Raw genomic sequence first — 17,942 nt, forward strand, 5'->3', positions numbered from 1 at the left:
CTCTAAATAATTTCTCTCTCTATATACAAACATCCGAGAAAGAGACATTTTTTTTATAAGGGTGTAGAAACCTTTCTCTAATAGATGCTTTTAAAAATTTTGAGAAGAACCCCATAAGAAAAATATCTGCTAACGGTGGGTTTGGGCGGTTACAAATGGTATCAGAGTCGAGACACCGAGCGATGTGCTAGCGAGGAAGATGAGTCTCGAAAGAAGGTGGATAAGAGGCAGTGTGCCAACAAGGATTGTAACGCCTAACGGTGGGTTTGGGCGATTGCAAATGGTACCAGAGTCAGACACTGAGCGATGTGCTAGCGAGTAAGATGAGCCTCGAAAGGAGGTGGATAAGAGGCAGTGTGTCAACAAGGACTGTAATGCCCTAGATTCACTACTAGCAAATATTGTCCTCTTTGGGATTTCCCTGAAGGCTTTAAAACGCGTCTGCTAGGGGAAGGTTTCCACATCCTTAAAAATGGTGGTTTGTTCCCCTCCCCAACCAATGTGAGACATCACAATCCACCCCCCTTCAGGGCCAGCATCCTCGCTGACACTCTTTCTTTCCTCCAATCGATGTGGGACTGCCCCCAAATCCACTCCCCTTTGGGGCCAGCGTCCTTACTGACACACCACCTTGTGTCTACCCCCTTCGGGAAAGAGCGAGAAGGCTATTGTCCTCTTTAGGCTTTCCCTTTCGGGCTTCCCCTCAAGGCTTTAAAACGCGTCTGTTAGGAGAAGGTTTCCACGTTCTTATAAATTGTGGTTTGTTCTCCTCCCCAACCAATGTGGAACATCACAAGGACGCTGGACTCCGATGGGGGTATTAGAGTAATTTTTTGCCTATCTTCCTCTAAAACAACAGCTCGACCGAGCAAATGAACGGAAGAACTTCAAACCATTAGAAAATGATAGGGTAGCTTATTTTGAATTGAAAAGTAGAGAATTATTGTTTTGTTTTAGGGTTATGTTGTTGGATTCAAAAACATGTTTGTTGCAAATTTCCAAGTGAATTCCAAATTCACTTTGTCTCTTTCCTTTTATTCATTTGTCACTTTCTCTTATTCCTTTTAGGTTTCTTACACACAGTAAGTATATTCTCCCCTTTTGTCCGCTCAGAATTTTAAGGTAAAAAACAAACGTAAAGCTGTAAAAATAAAATCAAAATCCACCCAATGTAAAAAAAAAAAAGAAAAAAAAACAAGAATCATTATCATTTTGTTCTTTCAAAATTTCAATAATTTTTCATTTTGCTCCAACCTTTTTACCAATGGTTTTTACTTTTCTTTGGTAAAAAAAATGGTAATTTCAAATGAAGCTTATGATTCTATGATACTAATCAAAATCTTAACGATTTCTATAACTCATCCAGAAATATACGAGGTGAAGTTCAATAAGAAATGCTCCGTTCTTCGACATTTTTTTGCTGTTATATATGTTCTAAATGATTAAAACATTTAGACTATGTAATGTTGTTCTTCGACATATAATGTATCAATTAGCGTTCTTTGATCTCATTAGAGTTGGAGTAAGAAGTTGAGTAAGAAGATTTTAAACCCGATCTTTTTTTTTATAGTTAGATGGGAATCCTTGAAAAAAAAACTTCTAAACTAAGAAAATTTTGCAATTGTACTCTTAAACTAATAAATTAACGGTTAACGAGTTATGGACGTATAATCCTATAACAGAGATAAAGACGTCTTGATCATTGAGCTATGTTGGTATAGCGTAAGTTGACTAATGATTGTTGTTCAACCGGGTGTGATGGTAACAATTCATACAAGTCGAGGGAGCTTTTTGCAATTTTGCAAAAGAAAAGGGGAAAAAAAAGAAGAAAATGATGCCTTGAAGCCCTCTTTGGTTATAATTTGGATTATCTTTTGGCTATTTGGGTGTGTTTCTTTGAATATTCCTTTGTATACCACCTATGTTATGTCACTATTATACTCCAAGCTTTTCACTTTTTATTTTCCCTTTTTTCTTATTTATTTTTTAGTACTCGACATCCACGTAACACACAGTTACCTACTTTTCTTGAATTGCATCTAGGAGTGAAAACTATTCCTACAAGTCGACTCGTTACATTAACACATACACTCTCGATTGGTGGCCATTACCAACATAAAACTCAAAATCTACTACGTAAACTACCATGTCGATCTCCCCTCTTAACACATACCAACGTAGAACTCGAACTCAAACCTTATGAATCTTATTAAAAATAATATTGTTTTTTCAAACAAATACGAACATTTGAAAGTTGATTCAAACTAACCCATAATGACTGAAGAATGTGTTGTACATATCGATAATAGGGTTTGATGAAACTCTCGAACACGGGTTGAGTGAGCAGTGTTGACTATGCTAGAGGATCCTTTAGCTGCCATCGGCGATGGTAGCCAAGACTGATGACCTATCATAAATTTGGCAAATAAAACATGAACTTCTTGGAAGAAACTCAAAGGAACTCACTTGAAGAATTCCCACCTGTTGAAACGGCCCCCTTTAGATTCCTTGTTACAAAATTTCTGTGACCAGATATTATTGTCTCAGGATTTCAAGTTCAGCAGCAGGAGGATTCGTCGAGTCAGGCTTCATTTACATTATGCATGCCATGGCGACGACGTTCATCCTTCTTCGCACTGCTTAACGTATGAACATCAATATTTTCATCGCCAGACCACTTCAAGCTCTGAAAAAACTACAACGGATTAAACCAATAGAAAAAACAACTCGATCCAGTGCATATACGCTGGGGTTAGCATTTCCAGATTTGGGAGTGTTAAGTCCGTACTATTACTGCGCTGGGTGACAGGAGCTCGGAATGTAGAATATCCGCAGGGCGATCGTTAAATCTGAAGATATAAACTTTGGCTGTTTTCCTTTACCCAAGAATCAGAAAACAGGATGGTTTTTCTCTAGACCTCTAATATTGTTTTCTCAGGCAACCATGTCGTAAGAATATGGTAAAAAAAGACATAAGAGAGATGCATATCAGATGAACAGATAAGACTTCTTCTCTTCCTTCAAAAAGTTTTGCAAAATTACCTTAAAGGACTAACGACCCAACCGGTGATCGGATTTTGCCTCCGGACTCTAAATTTCTTAGTCGAGCCACTTTGTAATCTGTCAAGAACAGCGTATGTAATCGAATCTGGTGTTAGTCCCCGCTGTTTAAGCTCTGCATACAGATCAACTGCTTCAGCAGTTCTCCCTGTTCTTTCAAGACAGTCAAGTAGTATGTTGTACGTTACGATATTTGGACAGCATCCTTGAGCTATCATTTTATCGAACAAGCTGCGAGCCATCTCGACTTTATCTGTTTTCCCAAAACATTCAATGAGCGTGCTGTACGTTACAACATCGGGAGTCAGTCCCTTCTCTCGCATCTCTAGAAACCTCATGTGTGCTTCATCAACATCCCCATTTTTCCCAAGGCAATTGATCAAAGAATTGTAGGATATAATATCTGGTTTACAACTACTATTCTCAAGTTCTTCAAAAACTTGCACAGCCTCCTCAACTTTACCAACACGTCCAAAGCTCGATATAAGAATATTATACGTGAATACATCGGGCAATGGCCCATCTTGTTTCATCTTCTCATAAAGATCATGAAGATGACTTACTTGCTTTAACTTCCCCAAAGTAGATAACACCATGTTATACATCATAGTATCGGAACTAATTCCCTTCTCGTGAACCTTACCGAGCAGATCGATAGCTTCTACAGTTTTACCCGCACTGCATAAGCTCTCCAACATGGAAATATAAGCATCTCTATCTCCTCTATCATGAAAGCTCCACATGTTGCAAAAAAGACGATGAGCTTCATTCGCATGGCCTAGTTTGCTTAGAGTCCTAACGAGATATGCATATATCGATTTGTTCATAAATTTATTGGACATTTCCAGAACTTCATCCAATCTACCACACTGTCCTTCAGCAACCAAAACATTCAAAATCACACTGTAGGTAAACTCATTAGGCCTACAATTGTTCTTGATCATATTGGAAAAGAGAAGAATTGCCTTGTCAACCATTCTACTCTTAGAAAGTGCCTCAATCATTGTATTATATACAATCAAATTTGGAGTAAAGCCATTTTTTAGCATTTCTTCAAAGAATGCCAACGATTCTTCAGTTCTACCCCTTTTTCCAGTCATTCTAATCATAATAGTATATGTATACACATCAGGATTACAGTGCTTCAATTTCATATCCTTAAAAACTTTGTAAGCTCGATCAAGCTGTTAGAATACAACAAAGAAATTGGAATAGAAGAAACAAATGAACAACTATTTCATACAGAATCAAGCATTGAAAATGGTTTCAGCATTATGAAAACAAACCTGTTCATCCTTAGCCAGAGCATCCAGCAGCATGTTGTAGGCAAAGATATCCAACTTAAACCCTCGATTCCGCATTTCCATATACACATTGAAAGCCCCATCTGAATCATGGGACCTTACATGAGCTTGAAGCAGACACCGATAGGTGTAAGCATTGAGCCTCAAGTCCCATTTCTTGATCAAACCTAAACATAATTCCAAGTCCTCTTTGCGACCAAAAATTCCAATCAAGATATTAACGGTAGAAATCGTACCACGTATTTGGTCTCTTTCCATCTGCGACAGAATCTCGCGAACTTGATCGAACCGTTTCGGGGAAGACGAATGGGAGAGTATGAGAAGGATGCGGCTGTAAGTGAAGACATCGTGTCGAAACTTAGGGCAAAGGGAAGGGCAAAGCTGGAAGAATTGCAGAGCGAGATCGGGGTTTAGGGCTCTGAGAATTTCAGAGGCTTCGGCAGGTGTTAGAGAGACGGAGAGAGATTGAAAGTAGGAGGATAAATCGGAGAAGCGATCATCAACTGTGGATGAAGAGGAATGGGGTTTGCGATCGAGGAGTATCTGAATGGCTCGGCAGATGAGATCTCGACGAGGAAGAGAGTAGCCGCGGGGGTCGATGGGAAGAGGAGCTGGCGGAGTGACTTCGACGTAAACGGAGCGTCCGGTGGGCGAAGAAGAAGTGATTTTGGCGGTGTATTTGGTGGCGAAATGACGATGTGAGGCGGCGGTGGCGGAGGGTTTGAGGAGACTGTAATAGTAGAGGCGGAGCACCTTCATCGCCGCCGTGTTTGTGGCGCTGGTTGGCTCGAACAGCGAACTTTGCCACACCTTTCTAGCAATGTATTTTTTGTTGATATTATTATTATTCTTATTCTTAATTAATTTTATTATAAAAAGTATAAATATAGAAAATTGAAAAATATAAACTAATATTTGTGAACTCAAATAAATAAATAAATAAAAATAAAAACTCACATGTTTTTACCACATAGGTCATGCGTATTAATTAATTATCCACGGATGAAAAGGCTTTGCTAATTAATATATTTTTCTTTAACTAAATGATCCATTAATAAATATATTATATTAAAATTAAATACGATGTTATATTTAATTGTTTAATTCTGATTTCTATTTTGTTTAATTCCATCTAAATATTTAAATTTTATATCCGTGTAACAATATATGTCATCTAAACCAACACTTACGGGTAAATAGAATATTGGCAATCATATCGTAAAATCCAAATGTATAAAAAAAATAATAGTTTTGATCTTTAAATAACATCATAACCTTCAAGTTTGAAGTTAATAGTGCACGTCACTTACCGTTAAACTATGTTCACCTTGACACCCCCATAAGGAAAAATGCTTCATTTTTTAGCCGGTTGTCGGCAAGGAGGGATTTGAACCTCCAACATCGTGGTTCATAGCCACGTGTTCTAATCCTCTGAGCTACAGGTTTCACCTCGTCTCCACTAAACCTGTTCCTGGGGTACCCTACAAAAAGGAACCTTTCCTCTCCCCAACCATTTGCCATTTCGAGTTAAGATGTGAAATCGCCTCTCTCTAATAAGAACGGTACATTCCACGGTGTGAAGTGAGAGAAGTGAGAGAAGGAGTTTTAAATGACCTTATCATTATTTTTCGGGCAAATTAGTAGAATACCTTAGTAAAACAACTTAGAGGGCCTTCTTTTCTCACTCAATTCCTGCATGTAATTGGACCAAACAAAAAAACTCCCATCAAGCAGTCCATGTAGAATTCAAGAGTAATAAGAAGCTCAAAATTGAATACAATTGTAACAAAAGCCTAAGATCCAAAGCTGTGTATTATATATATATATATCCATCACCAAGCTCCCTTAATTGGTCTATAGTCTTATTTCAGAGACTTAGAAAGGAGGCCAAAAAAGCCTATCCATCTCCAAGATCTTTCAGTCATTAACATCATCTGAATCTAGAGGTAACAAAAGTTCAGTTCAATCGAAACCAACCGCAGACCTCGAGTTGAATCTATTGAAACAACCAAAATGACTCGGGATGTTTTCAGCTTGAGATGAAGAAGACAACCTACACTATCAACTGCAGATGAACTTGTTAGAACATTCCTGGCCTCTTCTTTACATAGATGCAGATAAATTTTGGTCTATTTGTCAGTCGCTGTCGCTCTCGGAAAAGTATCTTTGCGGCTGCGCATCCGTTCGTTGCCTTCGGGAATCCTGTGAGACAGAAGCTGGTGTGCCATGCATGGGTGCAAATGCTGAAAGTAGAAATTAAGCTATTTGTCAGTGTTTGCACTTCAACTGCAATTGAACATTCATAAGCCCAAGGAGAAGGGGCCAAAACTAAATAGCATATTCAAAGGTGCCAAAACAACTGTCCCCCAGGTAATTAGTGGAGCTTGGACACCTCTCTCCAGTAAATCCAAACCAGAAAAGTAAAAGAAGAATTGTCCAGAATTGAAATCATTCTGAAATTGAGCAAAATTGACCTACATAGTCTAGGCACATAGGCACATTTAAGCTCAGATTTTATGCCACCATTTATAAACCACCATTTATAAGGGTGTGGAAACCTTCCCCTTGCAGACGCGTTTTAAAGCCTCGAGGGGAAGCCCGAAAGGGAAAGCCCAAAGAGGACAAAATATCTGCTAGCGGTGGATTTGGGTCGTTACATTTTATTACTCTCATTCAATCATCATTAAAAAGTACAACTAGTTTGTTCAAGCTATAAGAAAGTATAAGATTCCACATCGGTTGGGGAGGAGAACGAACCATTCTTTATAAGAATGTAGAAACCTTTCCTTAGCAGACGCGTTTTAAAAACCTTGAGGGGAAGCCCGAAAGGCAAAACTCAAAGAGGACAATATCTGCTAGCGATGGGCTTGGGCCATTACAAATGGTATCAGAACCAGATACCGGGCGGTATGCTAGCAAGGAGGCTGAGCTTTGAAGGGGGGTGGACACGAGGCGGTGTGCCAGCAAGAATGCTGGGCCCGGAAGGGGGGTGGATTGTAAGATCCCACCTCAGTAGGGAGGAGAACGAAGCATTTTTTATAAGGGTGTGGAAATCTCTCCCTAACAGACGCGTTTAAAAACCTTGAAGGGAAGCCCGAAAGAGAAAGCCCAAAGAGGACAATATCTACTAGCGGTGGGCTTGTACCGTTACAAAAAGCAAGATTGCATCTGAGGAACAATTCCATCAAACATCCACTCTATAGAACTAATGAATATCTTGGTGTGGATGGTTAAATCAAGAGCCAGAAGATCAACGGATTGCAGATAGGAAAAATAATAATAATAATAATAAAAATAAAATGAATCAAGCAATTTATTCATTAAACTAACCTCTCTCTCTCATTCTTTTCTCCCTGTCGTATTCAAACTTATCTCTAATTTGGCTGACCTTCTCCCAGTTACCACCTTGCATGTTCCTCCTAAAATCCTGTTCCTGCAAGTAAAACCCCTTTCCTTCAAGTAAAATTTAAAGTAATTAAATGTGAAAACACAAAAGTCATTCATAGTGTTTTGAATCAAGGATTTGGGAATGACAAAATTGCTGAATTGAAATTTGATTGTTAAACCAAGCTGATGACACTCTTTGTTAAATCAAGCTAATAAGAAAGGGGGATACCTCACAGCCATTTCCCAGTACTACAAGATCACGAAACAACTTTTAAGTTAATAAAACAAGTATATGGTTATGCCAGCGGTCAGTTTACTGCAACTCTAATCTAGCCACAACCACTTGGAACGATCTCACGATAGATTTCAACGAAGGCTGGCTGAAATAAGGAACAAAGTCCAATCTATGTGTTTGTATTACAAAAAGTGTCAAAGTTTCAAAGTTTGTCTAGATGATGGCGTATTGATTGTGACAACAGGACGACCATCTCCACCGCTCACAATCTAGTTCTCTGTGATAGGACAATATATTGAAGTTGATAAACACTTTATAGAGGAGAATCTTGATTCTTGAGTATCATAACTAAGGGGCTTCGAAAGTTACGATTTGACAAGTTCATTGACAAGCTGACAATGGAAGATATCTTCAAACCAGCTTGAGGGAAGGGAGGGTTTAGGCTTTGATATTTTCCTTAATTACATTTATTAGCGGTAATTTAAACTGTAATTATGTGTATAATGGTTTTTCCTTTGTTTGTATTGGAGTTTTCTTCTATTTAAGAGACACCCTTTGAACCCATTGAGATAACGAGAGAATAGACACAATTATTCTATTCACTTCACTTTGATATCAGCATGTCAAAGAATCATAACTTTAAAATAGGAAATCAACTTTTACAGAGACTTAATTCATCTTCAAAAGGAGTTAAATAACAAGCAATGGAATTAAATTGTGTTGAATCAAAAACTAACAAAGAAAATTTTATATTTACCTTACTTCGATCAGCAGTGAATTGCCTATTCCTGAAACGCAGGCAAAAACAGTAAATGGATAGAACAAAACTTGAATTGAAGAACACTTCAATAGCTATACCAAACAAATATATATATATATATATATATATGAAATTAAAAGTGAAAAAAACTCCAACCTATAAGGGGAAAAATCCTCGTCTTCAGCAGACTCATAATTTGTATGTTCCTGGGCATGTTTTTTAGAGTAACCCTCATCCCAGTACAGCCGCTCCCAGTTCTCCCTTAGCTCCTGATAAAGCTCCATGTACTTTTTGCACCAAGGCTCGTGCTCCTTCAAACACCAAATTCAAATAGTAATAAGAATCGAGTTTCTTCTTCATACTCTTTTCAAGAAAAAGCTATTAAACTCATAACTCTGAACAACAATTACAAAGGGGATTGTAAATAAAAACCCTCCAATCAAACGCATAGAAGATTAAAATAAAAACGGACTAACAGATTCCTTGAGAACGAGTCGAGTCCGACGCATGAACTGATCCCTGAGCTGCTTTCGACGCCGATTGGGGATATTCTCTCGGGGTATAACGAAGCGCTCGCGAAGGGGCACATTGTCGCCGATTTCGTGCATTTCGCCGTCAACGGCCCACCATTCGGACTTCTCGTCGAGCTTCTTTCCGGCGAATGCGGTGGGCTTTGACCGCCGCTTGGGCGGTCCGGCGTCCGTTCGGACCGATCGAAATTGATGAGATTTGGAGCATAGAGACGAGGACAGAGTCCGGAATCTGCGAGTAAACGAGAGCATAAGCTTGGAATGGGGCTTTTGGCAGCTCTATGGGTTTTTGCCTGGAGTAACCTACAATATGAAGGGAAAATGTGCTTCTCTAATAAAAATAATTTTAAAAAAAACGGAAAAATAAATAAATAAAATTATTAAAACTTTTCATTTAACATTTTCAAAGTTTTATATGGAAAATTAATGTTGCAATTTTTTTTAATATGAAATTAAAACAAAGGACAAAGTTTAAAATATTTTTATAATTTATTTATTATAAAAAATATTAAAAAAATTGTAAAGTAGAGTCGAACTATGGTCTAGACATGATACAAATTTAGAATATTTATATAGAAATTAATTTAAATTTATTTCTTACTTTTCAAAACTAATTTTTATTTAACAATCGAATTTAAAATTTAAATTAGTATGATATTTGAAATTATTACGTAATTTCATCATCAAATTTATATTTTCTAAGTATATATATATAAATGTATATATATACACATATACATAATACATGTGTATGTATGTATATACATACATATAGCATGCATGCATACATCCATATATATACATGCATACACACATACACAATATACATATATATACATACATACATGCATATTTATAAATTGTACGTACATATATACACACATATATATATATATACACACAAAGAGGAGTCACCCTATCTGCCTAGAAAGATTATCGAAGACTTTCTAATATTATCAAAATCAAGCCACACCAGCCAACTTGACTTTTATATATATGTATATATATATACATACACACCCATACACATATATATATACTTGCATACTTATAAATTGTATATATATATATATACATACACACATATATATATACATGCATACTTATAAATTGTACACATATATATATACATACATATATATATATACACACATACATACACACACATATACACACGGATAAGGAGGAGAGGAGAAGGGTGCTTAGACATTGAACTCAACCCGAAAACGAGTAGGAGATAACAGGAAGAGACTATGAAAGATTCGGCCCGACTTATATATATATATATATGCAATGTATGTGTATATACACATACACATATATAGTATATCTATATATACATACATACACATACAATATATCTATGTATATATAACTTAGAAGTTTGTTTTTGTCTGTGTAATGTATATATATATTTTTCGAGGGAAGGGTCAGCTTATTAAATATAATAATTTTTTTTTTCATGCGTTCGCGGGTTTGATCACTCTCTCTCCTCGGTCTCTGAACTGAGACGTTAGAGCAAAAATAGCCACAACAACTCCGCCCAAAAATGGCGGAACTGGAGTATTCAAGATTACCACCGCCACAAACCACGCAACACGAGGACAAAGCTCAAACACGGACACAAGAGAAAATCAAAGTTCTGGCTTTACGCTTCAGTTTTTTGTTTTTTTTTTCCGAGCACTTCAAACTTCTGCGGGACAACTTTTGATCCTCTCATTGTAGACACAATCAAATGGTTACGTTCACATAGCCACGTTTTGATCATTTCTATCGGAAGTTAGAATGGTATGTAGATTAACGATTCGATTTTCAAGTTTTGAGCAATTCCACGTTGCGAATATTTTGGCAGTTTCATGAAATTGACGGGAGATTTTCCAATGCTGTGTTATGTCTGCGTTCGCATAGTTTATTAGAATTGTTAAACCCTTATCTGATAGGAAATCATTGATTTGACGGTCTATTGATAAGAAAGAAAGAAGTAATATGAGAGCAGAACTTCTTATTTCGTATTCCGTTTTTGTACGATGCTGTACCCCTGGTATTGATTGAGAATGATAATTTTATGAGATTATGTTATGGTTATTGGTAACTCTGTTGATAATTCACATATTAAGAGATCGATTCAATTTTATGACGAATAAACCTCGAGATGTTCACATCCTTCTTGAGCTGTAGAGCACTGCAAAAACATGTAGATATATTTTGAACTGTAATGTTAGACTGAAAAGCAATTTGTTGGATATTAAAAGCTTTATTTATCGAATATATGGTCGTGAATGTGAATGCATATTGAGATTATCGATAATTTCCTGCAGGACCAGTCGGCCAATATCGTTGTTGGTTCCCATATATGGGTGGGAGATTTAGAGTCCGTTTGGATTGATGGGGTCGTATTGAACATCACCGGGGAAGATGCTGAGATTCAAACTAGTGATGGAAGACAGGTAATCTATTTTTTTTTAATAATAAATCAAACAAGAGTTGTATACGAAATTGAGTTACCAAGAGGTCTGCACAAAGAGAAACGAGATAAGGGTACAAAAACTATACTTGAACCTCAGTTGTGAAAAATTTAGAAAACGAGGAAATACATTCAGATTTTTTGGTGACTGAACTCCACAAAGAAGCCAAGAAGTGAATTCTATTACAATCTTACAATGTTTCAAGGTGTTGAAGGACATGAAAGGCACCATTATCTCTTCCAACATGACTGAAACGTGACATAAGTGTTGTTTTGGCTGGTTGTTTCATCAATATATAATATATATATATATATATATATATATATATATATATATATATATATTGAACTGGGTTGTTTCGCCTTTCTCTCCATGAAATTTCGGATGCTTCATGATTCTTCTGTTGTATGGGAACGATTGACCGTTGAGTATCGAGTCTACATATGCCCCTTTTCTATTATTTCTCTTTGTATGATAAGCTGAATTTTCATAAAAGAGGAAAAGATAGATTTTCTTCCTTGGACAGACTGATTAGATTTAACGGGTTTAAAAGCCTCTTCGTGGCGTTCTCTTTCCAAGTCTTTTAGTGATTTCTCATTCCATGGTATTTCTAATAATTTGACATGCTTTTATTGTTCATTTGTAATTGTTGTCATGTTCTTATTTTTTTCACCTCTTTAAGGGGTTTGTATCATTTTGAGCATTAGTCTCTTTTCATAAAAGAGGAAAAGAGAAATAAGCATCAAATGTTTAAAACCTCGGTCACCTTTTTCTTAAACAGCACATCATTGAGGTTGGTGATCTTTAAGAAAAAATTTCTTTTGATCTGGTTCTTGGAATTGATCTTTCCAAGATATACCACAGCAAGTACGGGAAACTATTAGGAATCGTAGATTTCAAAATTTCAAATATCTTAAAGAACAGAGGCTCACACTGTAACAGTGGAAAATGAGGAATCCATGTTCATTTCAAAAGTAGATTTGCTAGTAAAATATCGAGCTGTCAAACTCTTTAGTTTGATGGACACTCCCTAAATTATCTGGGTTATACGAGTCACGTGCATTGACCCCTCTATCATATCATTGAGGTTTCTTATTAAGTTGAAGTTGGAAAAGGTCGCGAAGCTTGAAGGGGTTGCTAAAAGAGCAATCGGTAGAACTGGTGATTGTGTATATGATCAAGAGAAAGAGTGCAAGAAGGGAATTTCCCCCACTGAAATTTTCCCCTCAAAAGCAGATGGTAATGCAGTAAACTAAAAAGAGAATATTGCTTCTGAAAGAGAACCTTAAGTGCAGTTCTCAAAGAAATGGGCACAAAGACATTTGTACTTCCTCTAAAAGGACGAATGTCTGAATCCTTGATGTAATATTTTAAAAGAAAAGAAAGAAGAGAATTATTGAGTTCCTTGGAAATTAAACATTGCATTTGAAAGGAGAATTGTTGAGTTCCTTGAAAACAAAAAAAGAGTGTCTCTTTAGACATTGGATTTGATTTCCATCCACTTCAACTTAAACTATATATATCGTTTGATTACCAAATGCCAAAGTTGTTATTTCAGGAGATACCTGAGCTGTTGGGCTGGACTAATTATAATAGCCTTGAGAATTGCCCATCAGTATCTCACCTATTGAAGTACTTTTGTCACTTCAAAGTAACGTGAACAGAACTTTTCTGTTTTCTTTTTCTCCTTGTAACTCATTTTTCACTATCTCATTGGTGTTCTTTATCGAAGTCTTTTTCGGGTTACTCTTTCCAAGCTATTTGCAACAACTAGGAAGCGTTCTTATAGTTCTTTTGGGTTTATTGTACCTTTTATTGGCTTTTTGTATTTTTGTTAGCTTTTACTTTATTTTCCTTTCTCTATTTTTCTTTGGTCTACTATTTGGAGACTGAAACCTGTATTGCTTTGTATCTCTTTTATTTATATTATCAATATTATCTTCTTCTTTTCAAAAAAGAAAAGAAAAGAAAAAAAAAAAACTCCTTTTCCACAGATATTATGGTCCAAGTTGACAGCCATGTGTCATTTTGATTCTTCACTTTCCCTTCTGTTAAGACAACATCTACCTTTATAGGTTTGAATATAATCATAATCTCCTGATATAAGTTATACATTTGTTAACCATTGGTTTAATTATGGAATCAATGTACATGGTGTGACTCACATCACCCAGACCTATTCCTTGCCTCACATTTTAGGGTTCTTGAAGTCTTTGTGCCCCATCTTGCTTAATTTCTTAAAAACAACTCAATTTGTTTTGCATATGTTTGGCAAAATATTACTCAAGTTTATGTTGGCAGGTGGTTGTAAAACTGTCAAATCTATATCTAAGGGATGCAGAAGCTCCTGCTACTGGAATTGATGATATGACTAGAATGTCATATTTGAATGAGCCAGGGTTGCTGCATAATTTGGCTACCAGATATGGAATAAATGAAATCTATGTAAGATTATTATGTTTTTTGTGATTCACCTGGTGAAAGAAACAAGATTCATTACACTCCAGTAGAGATCCAAATATAACTCTCTGACGTGATACAGACTTATACTGGAAATATTCTTATTGCCATCAATCCATTCCAAAGTATTGAAAAACTGTATGATGCCTGTGTGATGGAGCAGTACAAGGGAGCACCAATTGGGGAGCTGAAGCCTCATGTTTTTGCAATTGCTGATGTTGCATATAGGCGAGCTTCTTTTTGTTTTCATCCTAATTTTTTTCTTTCTCATGCAATGACATAGACTATCATAAACCTGTGGCAGGGCTATGATAAATTATGGGAAAAGCAACTCTATTCTAGTAAGTGGTGAAAGTGGGGCTGGCAAAACTGAAACCACCAAAATGCTTATGTGTTACCTTGCATTTTTGGGCGGCCATGCTGCATCTGAAGGACGGACTGTTGAACAACAAGTTTTAGAAGTATGTTGGCTACTGACTGTAGTATATCTAACCACTGTACACAACATAATCAACATGTATCTTGTATAATATTATTCCAACACTTGTGGTATCTCTAGGGTGCATTGGGTTACCAATTATGCATTGTTTGGTTCCTGCAGATTTCTATTTCTATTCTTCATGGAGAATTAACAAGATTAGAGGTGGATCTCTTTGGTATATATGTAGAATGCATGATTGATATTGGCTCCTACTAAAATTTGTGAAGACATTTAGAGGACACTTATGGCCATGTAGTTGATATGGAATCTTTGAGATATAAAGAATGAGGAATGCACGTCAAAAATTTGTTTTGATATTGGTATATGCCTAATTTTATTTACTCAATTATCTTTTTTAGCGATCCACGTGTATTATAGACCTTATGTAAATATGAGCATCAAATATTGTTTACCTGTGAAAGAAATTTTCAGAATTACTATATGTACAACATTGGGGAACAGTTTTTTGTCCTGATAAGAACTAGACTTTGTGTTTGAGAACATTAGAGAACAATTCAAATTCTCACATTATTTTATCATTATATAATTGACGAGTGTAGAGTACGAACCAACTTTGGATGTAGGTAGATCTCCATTAAAGAAAATGCAGAGCGCATCCCTGAAATTTTCTATTGGGGCAACAAGAATCTAATGGTAACCGATTGAATAAGTTCATGGAAGACAATGGTTTCAGATGCCTCTTTTCCTTTTTCATGAAGAGGGTTTTCTTACAATATTTTCATTTCTTCTCAAGAGGCTTGCGATTTGAACTTTATTTGTTATCAGTTTGTATTTCCTTATGAATCATTATATTCAATCAGCATCTGCTTTTGCCTCTTTTGGTTGATGTATAATCTGTTTGAAGTCATGTTTAACTTCAGTCTTAAAAATGTCATGAAATGTTGAAACTTAAATCACCTTGCTTTTCCTCATGGTTCCCCTTGTTATCTGGTGACATCATCTCAAGTTTGGTTGTATTTCTCTCAACCTCCTGAATCCTGTTTAAACATGTGTTTTTGAACATGATGCAGTCAAATCCAGTTCTTGAAGCTTTCGGCAATGCAAAAACAGTAAGAAACAACAATTCAAGGTAAAAACTTATCCTTATACTTTAGCTTTTGCAACATAGGGTTTTCTAAACATAATTGAATTGGCAATTACATAAACTAACTTTTTCTGGATGCCGTGCTACCATTTCCTCAAGCATGTTTTCTGCTGATATTAGACCCTTCATTTATTCGTATGAACCTTTTCTTCTCCTGTTGAACTGTGAAATTTCAATACCTTGTTGCATGAATTGCCTATTGATCATTCATTGTATACATTAGCACAGCCGTTTTGGGAAATTTGTTGAGATCCAATTTGACAAGAATGGAAGAATATCAGGAGCTGCCATCCGAACATATCTTCTTGAGAGATCACGGGTTTGCCAAATATCAGACCCTGAGCGCAACTATCATTGCTTTTATCTTCTCTGTGCAGCTCCACCTCAGGTGGGTATCCTTTTTTTCCTTTTCTTTGAAACATTTTCTTCTTGTCACCTAGTGTTCATCAGCGGACTTTTTTTTTTCTTTTTCAGGAGAGAGAGAAATATAAGCTGGGAAATCCAAAATCATTTCACTATCTAAACCAATCAAATTGTTATGAACTGACTGGTGTGAATGATGCTCACGATTATCTTGCTACAAAGAGAGCCATGGATATTGTTGGAATATGTGAACAGGAGCAGGTGATATCTTACTCGAGATGCAACTATTCTTTGGCTATGTGTCAACCTACTGCTAAATGCCTTGTCTTCACCTTTCCTCACACTTTCTTTCAGGATGCAATTTTCAGAGTTGTGGCTGCAATTCTTCATCTTGGTAATATTGACTTTGCAAAAGGAGAAGAGTCCGATTCATCATTTGTAAAAGATGAAGAATCAAAATTTCACCTTGACATGACAGCAGAGCTTCTCATGTGTGACTGGAGCTTTGCTTTTATCACTTTGTATTTCTCTTAATAACCTATATTATTTGTACTTTCTGATCTTATAAATATTTCAGGTGCGATCCCCAAGCATTAGAAGATGCTCTTTGCAAGCGCATGATGATTACACCAGAGGACGTTATCAAGAAAAGTCTTGATCCGCTTGGTGCAACAGTCAGCAGGGATGGATTAGCCAAGACAATATATTCTCGTTTGTTTGACTGGTAATATTGGTTATCCTAGCATTATCACGTGTGAATTCTGTTGTAGTTTGATGTTTTTTAATTACTCCATCAACAGGAATTATTAGTCCGTTGTTTTCAACTTATCCAGGTTGGTAGGTAAAATCAATGTTTCCATCGGGCAAGATCCTGGCTCTGAATATCTGATCGGTGTACTGGATATTTACGGTTTTGAGAGCTTTAAAAATAATAGGTGATCCCTCTCTTAACTCACTGGCTTTTTATGGAAGTTTGCATTTCTTAAAGAATACGCACACACACATACACATATAATGACTCAGGCGATGTTTGTAACAAGTCGAATGGGACACCCATGCTCACTAACGCATGCAAATCGATTTTCTGGAAATTGGTTCATTTAATCTGTTAGCTAGCTTTTTACTAATTGAGCAATCATGAAAATCTCTTAAAATTAGAGCAGTTGTTGATTTGGGTCTAGTTATTAATTGGTAAGTGTATGTTGACTGTGACTACCCTTCACTCTCTTTAGTTTTGAGCAATTCTGCATCAATTACACAAATGAAAAGCTGCAGCAACATTTCAACCAGGTATGAGGTCAGTCTCATATGAAAACTTTGTCTTTGAACGTTACCTTCTTCATTTTTAATTTTTTTTTTTTTTTAATGTTTCCATGTCAAATATTGATATTATGATGTTATCCAGCACGTGTTCAAGATGGAGCAAGAAGAATATGTAAGAGAGGAAATTGATTGGAGCTACATAGAATTTGTTGATAATCAAGATGTCCTTGACCTCATTGAGAAGGTTCAATTTTTCTTCATAACTTTGCTACTGGATTTTAAAGGCCACTCAAAAACTTATGTAATTGCTTTCACCTCTTCTAAAGGAATACAGAAAGTACTTCTCACGTCTCACCTTATTTTCTATCTTGATATACATTACGGAAGGGTATCACTTGAAGGTTAGGTTAGGACAGACTTATTCTAGGGGATAATGTGGTTGAACAAGTTGATAAGAGTTGGCAAGAATATGTCTTCAAGACAGGGAAAAAAAAAAAAAAAAAAAAAAAAAAAAAAAAAAAAAAAAAAA

General features: G+C 36.2%; 3 protein-coding genes across 11 annotated transcripts in view; 1 reads left to right on the forward strand and 2 right to left on the reverse strand.

The window, feature by feature from the left end:
• Nucleotides 1–2,178: 2,178 nt before the first annotated feature.
• On the reverse strand, nucleotides 2,179–5,196 carry LOC111460908 (pentatricopeptide repeat-containing protein At1g51965, mitochondrial). Of its 3 annotated transcripts, none has more exons than XR_002713491.1 (4): nucleotides 4,347–5,196; nucleotides 3,043–4,244; nucleotides 2,482–2,686; nucleotides 2,179–2,407 (listed from the first exon to the last, which is right to left on the reverse strand). XR_002713491.1 is itself a non-coding variant. In XM_023104273.1 (3 exons), exons 1-3 carry the CDS (start codon nucleotides 5,121–5,123, stop codon nucleotides 2,680–2,682), a joined length of 1,986 nt encoding a protein of 661 aa, XP_022960041.1. In that variant the 5' UTR covers nucleotides 5,124–5,196; the 3' UTR covers nucleotides 2,179–2,679. The 3 variants fall into 3 exon arrangements, 1 of the variants encoding a protein (XP_022960041.1); XR_002713490.1 differs by having other exon boundaries at nucleotides 2,467–2,686; XM_023104273.1 differs by having other exon boundaries at nucleotides 2,179–2,686.
• A 913-nt stretch (nucleotides 5,197–6,109) lies between these two features.
• Nucleotides 6,110–9,580, reverse strand: LOC111460909. The gene is made up of 5 exons (XM_023104274.1): nucleotides 9,223–9,580; nucleotides 8,903–9,057; nucleotides 8,744–8,774; nucleotides 7,695–7,797; nucleotides 6,110–6,607 (listed from the first exon to the last, which is right to left on the reverse strand). Exons 1-5 carry the CDS (start codon nucleotides 9,526–9,528, stop codon nucleotides 6,501–6,503), a joined length of 702 nt encoding a protein of 233 aa, XP_022960042.1. The 5' UTR covers nucleotides 9,529–9,580; the 3' UTR covers nucleotides 6,110–6,500.
• A 1,155-nt stretch (nucleotides 9,581–10,735) lies between these two features.
• The window catches only part of LOC111460810 (myosin-16), a 26,245-nt gene continuing 19,038 nt past the window's right edge, over nucleotides 10,736–17,942 (forward strand). For 5 of the 7 annotated variants that reach the window (XM_023104115.1, XM_023104116.1, XM_023104118.1 and 2 more), the window contains exons 1-13: nucleotides 10,736–11,064; nucleotides 11,595–11,723; nucleotides 14,043–14,186; nucleotides 14,284–14,429; nucleotides 14,506–14,662; nucleotides 15,714–15,772; nucleotides 16,016–16,175; nucleotides 16,262–16,411; nucleotides 16,505–16,641; nucleotides 16,728–16,874; nucleotides 16,984–17,085; nucleotides 17,383–17,440; nucleotides 17,556–17,657. In XM_023104115.1, coding sequence (XP_022959883.1) covers nucleotides 11,062–11,064; nucleotides 11,595–11,723; nucleotides 14,043–14,186; nucleotides 14,284–14,429; nucleotides 14,506–14,662; nucleotides 15,714–15,772; nucleotides 16,016–16,175; nucleotides 16,262–16,411; nucleotides 16,505–16,641; nucleotides 16,728–16,874; nucleotides 16,984–17,085; nucleotides 17,383–17,440; nucleotides 17,556–17,657 — 1,494 coding nt within the window. In that variant the 5' untranslated portion in view covers nucleotides 10,736–11,061. Of the gene's footprint in view, nucleotides 11,065–11,594; nucleotides 11,724–14,042; nucleotides 14,187–14,283; nucleotides 14,430–14,505; nucleotides 14,663–15,181; nucleotides 15,337–15,713; nucleotides 15,773–16,015; nucleotides 16,176–16,261; nucleotides 16,412–16,504; nucleotides 16,642–16,727; nucleotides 16,875–16,983; nucleotides 17,086–17,382; nucleotides 17,441–17,555; nucleotides 17,658–17,942 lie in introns of those variants that run through there. The other 2 variants (XM_023104117.1, XM_023104119.1) reach the window with 2 other exon arrangements.

Source organism: Cucurbita moschata, unplaced genomic scaffold, assembly GCF_002738365.1.
Source record: "Cucurbita moschata cultivar Rifu unplaced genomic scaffold, Cmos_1.0 Cmo_Scf00024, whole genome shotgun sequence".
NCBI lineage: Eukaryota > Viridiplantae > Streptophyta > Magnoliopsida > Cucurbitales > Cucurbitaceae > Cucurbita > Cucurbita moschata.

What these genes read in the sequence shown, in the direction of transcription:
- LOC111460908 (XM_023104273.1), bottom strand. Translation starts at nt 5,123, where the DNA reads ATGAAGGTGCTCCGCCTCTACTATTACAGTCTCCTCAAACCCTCCGCC. An exon ending in CTCTGGCTAAGGATGAACAG is followed by an intron (nt 4,245 to 4,346) that starts GTTTGTTTTCAT and finishes GTATTCTAACAG; the next exon opens with CTTGATCGAGCTTACAAAGT.
- LOC111460909 (XM_023104274.1), bottom strand. Translation starts at nt 9,528, where the DNA reads ATGCTCTCGTTTACTCGCAGATTCCGGACTCTGTCCTCGTCTCTATGC. An exon ending in GACTCGTTCTCAAGGAATCT is followed by an intron (nt 9,058 to 9,222) that starts GTTAGTCCGTTT and finishes TGGTGTTTGAAG; the next exon opens with GAGCACGAGCCTTGGTGCAA. An exon ending in GAGGATTTTTCCCCTTATAG is followed by an intron (nt 8,775 to 8,902) that starts GTTGGAGTTTTT and finishes CCTGCGTTTCAG; the next exon opens with GAATAGGCAATTCACTGCTG.